Genomic DNA, 6,001 nt, shown 5'->3' with positions numbered 1-6,001 from the left:
GGTCTTTGTAAATTATAGAGTGTGGTCTTGACCTACTCTATCTGTAAAGTGTCTTGAGATTACTCCTGTTATGATCTGATACTATAAATTAAATAGAATTGAATTGGATCTGCTGTAGTATCTGCACGCTATAAATATAACAAGTTATGAATGGGATAACGCAGCAAAGGACAGAAGGACTGTTAGTATTCCCAAAAGCTGCAAGCCAAAATGCAACTTTCACACAGTTCATGTGCACCAATCCATCCCACCGACTTTTTCTCTGATTGTGTTGTGGACTACAGGAAGTGAACTGCGGTGCGTTGTCAGCTTTCAGAGGATGTTTCCTTACTTCAGAGCCTCCAGAGGCAGCCTGGTTCCCGACAGACTGACTGAGCTCAGCGCCAGAGCGCTGCTGAAGAACTGCTTGAAGGACGATGGGATTTCTTTACTCTTCCTGTGTGGATGTGAGGAGAGAGACGTGAATCAGTTAGACATTCACAATCGGGGCTTTAAACTGAACCAGCCAACATGGCTAGTAGAGTTACTAGTCCGATCAGATTTTCCACTCGCCAAATTGTTTTCCAAGGAAAATAAAAACAGATTATGAGTGACGCTAAATACGTTCAAGCATCAATGTTTCTTTAAATAGATTTTATTTGGATGGCAGATATACATTCAAATATTTAAAAAACAAACATGTAATTTCAAAACAACCATGTTATACCAACACCTTAAAGGTGAACAGAAGATGAAGATCATGTAACGTTATCAAATCTGAGTCTGTGACTCTCTGGATATGCTCAGTTCCTGCTGCTCGGTCTTTGCATACGAACTCTTCATCGTCCCCTGGGTCTGCAGCCTTCCTCTCTTGCTTTCTTAACCCCCCCAAAATATCTCCACGTTTCTTTAGTTTTTTTTCCTAAGTAACTTTACTATTTTATTCCAGCCCACCTGGTTTATTTCACACACACACACACACACACACACACGCACATGCACGCCCAAGGTCATAAGGGGCAAGGTTACCTCCCCTTTCTCTGCTTTGCCCGCCCAGAGAATTTGGCCCACCCATGAGAGAGAGAGGCATCATGGCTTTCAAACAAGCAAAGTGGCAGTTGGTCAAGGCCACACCCCCAGCCTCCACCTTAACCCCCCCACCCCCTCCTCCTCCTCAAAAGCTGCAGACTCAGAAATAGCACATACTAAGGAAAACTCATTGTGGGACTGGCTCTGTGGCTGGAATTCTGCACCTAGGCTAAATTTCTGGAAAGAGACTTCAGATACAGTATTAGGGGACCACTAAGGTCTATATAAAAGAGACTTCAGATACAGTATTAGGGACCACTAAGGTCTATATAAAAGAGACTTCAGATACAGTATTAGGACGCCACTAAGGTCTATATAAAAGAGACTTCAGATACCGTATTAGGGACCACTAAGGTCTATATAAAAGAGACTTCAGACACAGTATTAGGGACCACTAAGGTCATATAAAAGAACTTCAGATACAGTATTAGGGACCACTAAGTTCATATAAAAGAGACTTCAAGACAGTATTAGGGACCACTAAGGTCTATATAAAAAGAACTTCAGACCCAGTATTAGGACCACTAAGGTCTAATAAAAAGACTCGACCGTTAGGGACCCTAAGGTCATATAAAAGAGACTTCAGATACAGTATTAGGGGACCACTAGGTCTATATAAAAAGACTTCAGATACAGTATTAGGGGACCACTAAGGTCTATATAAAAGATACTTCAGATACAGTATTAGGGACCACTAAGGTCTATATAAAAGAGACTTCAGATACAGTATTGGACCACTAAGGTCTATAAAGAGACTTCAGTACGTATTAGGGGACCACTAAGGTCTATATAAGAGACTTCAGTACAGTATTAGGGACCACTAAGGTCTATATAAAGAGACTTCAGATACAGTATTAGGGGACCACTAAGGTCTAAATAAAAGAGACTTCAATACATTATTAGGGACCACTAAGGTCTATATAAAGAGACTTCAGATACAGTATTAGGGGACCACTAAGGTCTATATAAAAGAGACTTCAGATACGTATAGGGGACCACTAAGGTCTTATAAAAGAGACTTCAGATACAGTTATTAGGGACCACTAAGTCTATATAAAAGAGACTTCAGATACAGTATTAGGACCCTAAGGTCTATAATAAAGAGACTCAGACACAGTATTAGGGGACCACTAAGGTCTATATAAGAGACTTCAGATACGTATTAGGGGACCACTAAGGTCTATTAAAAGAGACTTCAGACCAGTATTAGGACCACTAAGGTCTATTAAGGAGACTTCAGATACAGTATTAGGGGACCACTAAGGTCTATATAAAAGAGACTTCAGATACAGTATTAGGGACCACTAGGTCTATATAGAGACTCAGATACAGTATAGGGGACCACTAAGGTCTATAAAAGAGACTTGAGATACAGTATTAGGGACCACTAAGGTCTATAAAAGAGACTTCAGATACAGCATTAGGGGACCACTAAGTTCTAAATAAAGAGACTTGAGATACAGTATTGGGACCACTAAGGTCTATAAAAGAGACTTCAGATACAGTATTAGGGACCACTAAGGTCTATATAAAAGAGACTTCAGATACAGTATTAGGGGACCACTAAGGTCTATATAAAGACTTCAGATACGTATTAGGGACCACTAGGTCTATATAAAGGACTTCAGATACAGTATTAGGGACCACTAAGGTCTATATAAAAGAGACTTCAGATACAGTTTAGGGACCTAAGGTCTATATAAAAGAACTTCAGATACATTTAGGGGACCACTAAGGTCTATATAAAAGAGACTTCAGATACGTATTAGGGACCACTAAGGTCTATATAAAAGAGACTTCAGTACAGTATTAGGGGACCACTAAGGTCTATATAAAGAGACTTCAGATACAGTATTAGGGGACCACTAAGGTTCATCTATAAAGACTTCAGATACAGTTTAGGGACCACTAAGGTCTATATAAAGAAACTTCAGATACACGTATTAGGGACCACTAAGGTCTATAAAAGAGACTCAGATACAGTATTAGGGGACCACTAAGGCTATATAAAGAGACTTCAGTACAGTTAGGGACCACTAAGTTATTATAAAGAGACTTCAGATACAGTACTAGGGGACCACTAAGGTCTATATAAAAGAGACTTCAGATACAGATTAGGACCCACTAAGGTCTATATAAAAGAGACTTCAGATACAGTATTAGGGACCACTAAGGTCTATATAAAAGAGTTCATATCCAGTATTAGGGACCACTAAGGTCTATATAAAGAGACTTCAGATACAGTATTAGGGACCACTAAGGTCTATATAAAGAGACTTCAGATACAGTATTAGGGACCACTAAGGTCTATATAAAGAGACTTCAGATACAGTATTAGGGACCACTAAGGTCTATATAAAAGAGACTTCAGATACAGTATTAGGGACCACTAAGGTCTATATAAAAGCAAACAAAAAGCAGAATGTCATGGGACATTAAATAGTGAGATTTTTTTAACGTTGGGAGAAGTAATCTGCCAGTCCAAAGTAATACATAATGTAGTCTGTAATATATCTGTAATATGATTGGATGTGTTCAGCTGTTGTCTGCAGTTAGAAGGATGGGCGTTATGTCTGATATCTGACCTGTGGGAGAAGACGGACTTTGACAGGTTAAGGACGGAGAGATGCTTCAAAGATCCTCTGAGCAGAGACGCACACACCTGAAAAACATAAAACCCAACTTCAGCAAAAAACATAAACACTAAAAGGCTGTAATAAACTGTACAAAAACATCCATAGAAATATAAACATGGTGTTATGTATGTTCTTATTTAGGTTAGAAGTGCAGACACAGGAAATTGTATTTTATATTTTTAAACGTCTTAACTTCAGCCACTCAAAGTCTTAAAAGTGTGTACAGTGTGTGTTGTGTGTAACTAACAATGTTTTTTCATGATCGATTAATCTGTGGATTGTTTTCTGGATTCACCGATTAGTTGCTCGGCCTCTAAAATGTCAGAAAAATCTGCAAAGCCCAAGCCGTTTTGTCCACAACTTAAATATATTCCGTTTACTGTCACAGAGGAGCAAAGAAACAAGAAAATAATCACATTTAAAAAGCTGCAATCAGAGCATTTACACTTAAACCGAATTGAATTTTTAACAGAGCAACTAATCAAGTAATCAACTCTCCTGTTGAAATTGTCAACACGTTTATATTCTTAGGCATCCATAGTTCAGACTCCCTCACAGGGTCGCTTCACATCAGCTGTGCCATTAAGAAGGCCCATCAGAGGCTATATTTTTTGAGGTGTCTTAAGAGATTTGGTATGTCCCTTAATATTCTACAGAACCTCTACCGTTGTACAATTGAGATACTGACAGGTAACACTGTAGTGTGGTTTGTTAGGGCTACTTCACATGACCTTAATCTTCTGATAAAGGTCAAAACTGCATCTAAAATCATCGGCGTTGCACTTGAACCGTTGCAGCATATTTACTGGAAACGCAGTAGTAAGAAGGCACAAGGTATTATGCGGGATCCTAGTCCTCCTGCACATAACCTCCGCCCCCCCCCCCCCCCCCCCCCCTTCCATCAGGGAGACGCTTGCTGAGTATCCCAATGCACACATCATGTTATAGAGAAAGTTTTTACCCCCGGGTGATAAGGTTACTGAATGATGGCACAGCATGACTGTCTATTGTGGTGTTTTAAAGTTTTAATAGTTATTTATGTTATAATTATCGTTATTATTATAACTGTTACTTTTGACTGGTGCTGAGAGAGTGCAATAATGCATATTGTATTTCATTGCTGTGGTACTCTGTACTAAGGTGCATATGACAATAAACTTGAACTTGAACTTGAACTAATGGATTTCTCTTTGTGGCTCTAGTTTTGTGTCTGAGCTGCTTTTACCTGCTCCAGAGAGCAGTCGCTGTTGGACAGATCCAGAGTCTCCAGGCAGTTCGGGTGACCCAGGAAGCTGTGCAGGTTCTGTGCAGAAAACAAACACACAAACGCATCACTGCTGTCACTTCAAACACGTCAGATCTCCAAGCTTTTCAAGAACGTTCTGTACTGAGGAGCTTTAATAAGCTGTGGGGGTTGCAGAGTCTGTCTTGATGGTGCGTGGGACAGCAGCGGAGGCGGCAGCGTACCGGCATGTCGTCCCCTCGGAGCGAGTTTCCCGACAGGTCGAGGTGTGTGAGGTTGGCGGCGACGGCCGGGTTGGCACACAGAGCCTGACAGAGGCTGTTCACGCCTGCAAGACATGACAGAGATCAGGTTCCTCAGCCCCGTAGCAAGCGTCTTATTTCTCTGAAGAGGGCCCGGCTGGGGCTAGTCCCAGTCTGATAGCAGCATTTAGGTAGACCCCAATAGTTTCTGTGATACCAGAATCATGGACTGAACCGTGTAGATGTAAATTTAAAGAAGATATAAGACAGATTCCATAGGGCTCTACATTAAGTCAGTGCTAAAAGCTAACTGGAGATTTGAAAATATGACTACGTCAAGCTGTAGTTTAAAAAACGTCCTAAAAATGTAAAGGGTAACTACTGTGTTTTTTCAACATGAACCCTATTTTCCAATGTGTTTGTGTCTAAGTGACTGATGAGAGAAAAGAAGCAAGTTTTATGACATCTTTGCTTTATCTGTGCTCACCTTTGGGAGATATGGAAGTCCTGGAGAGGTTCAGGTGCTTCAGGCCCATGGGCAGTTTGGCAAGTTGGGCACTGAGAGCAGCAACACCTGCAGAAGGTAACACACACCTAAAGTAGTTGTAGCTCCTTTCGGTTCGGTCTTCTGGTGTTCCCTAAACGTTTCCTCAAGGTTCTCTAGGATAGCATTTCCTCAAGTTTGGATTTTATCAGTTGCGGTTTCATTGATTCCATGTTTGTTTCAGTTTATTCTTCGTTGTTTGTTGATTTTTTTTAGTATACTCCTTTGCTGCTCTTCTCGTGGTTGTGTATACGTGTGTGTGTGTGGG

The 6,001-nt window shown here is 40.6% G+C and overlaps 1 protein-coding gene and 1 long non-coding RNA gene across 2 annotated transcripts in view; one reads left to right on the top strand and one right to left on the bottom strand.

The window, feature by feature from the left end:
* The window catches only part of carmil1 (capping protein regulator and myosin 1 linker 1), a 66,170-nt gene that overhangs the window by 33,155 nt on the left and 27,014 nt on the right, over nucleotides 1-6,001 (bottom strand). Inside the window, 5 exon segments of the mRNA XM_032521180.1 lie at nucleotides 332-436; nucleotides 3,654-3,730; nucleotides 4,930-5,007; nucleotides 5,172-5,275; nucleotides 5,677-5,763. Of these exon segments, the coding sequence (XP_032377071.1) occupies nucleotides 332-436; nucleotides 3,654-3,730; nucleotides 4,930-5,007; nucleotides 5,172-5,275; nucleotides 5,677-5,763 (451 nt within the window).
* The window catches only part of LOC116692697 (uncharacterized), a 22,562-nt gene that overhangs the window by 3,559 nt on the left and 13,002 nt on the right, over nucleotides 1-6,001 (top strand). Inside the window, exons 2-3 of the long non-coding RNA XR_004332754.1 lie at nucleotides 1,823-1,828; nucleotides 5,449-5,531. This is a non-coding gene — a long non-coding RNA (uncharacterized LOC116692697). The remainder of the gene's footprint in view (nucleotides 1-1,822; nucleotides 1,829-5,448; nucleotides 5,532-6,001) is intronic.

The sequence above is a fragment of the Etheostoma spectabile genome, chromosome 7, assembly GCF_008692095.1.
Source record: "Etheostoma spectabile isolate EspeVRDwgs_2016 chromosome 7, UIUC_Espe_1.0, whole genome shotgun sequence".
Classification (NCBI taxonomy): domain Eukaryota; kingdom Metazoa; phylum Chordata; class Actinopteri; order Perciformes; family Percidae; genus Etheostoma; species Etheostoma spectabile.
The sequence above is the reverse complement of the archived record's forward strand: the minus strand, read 5'-3'. Positions and strand labels throughout refer to the sequence as shown.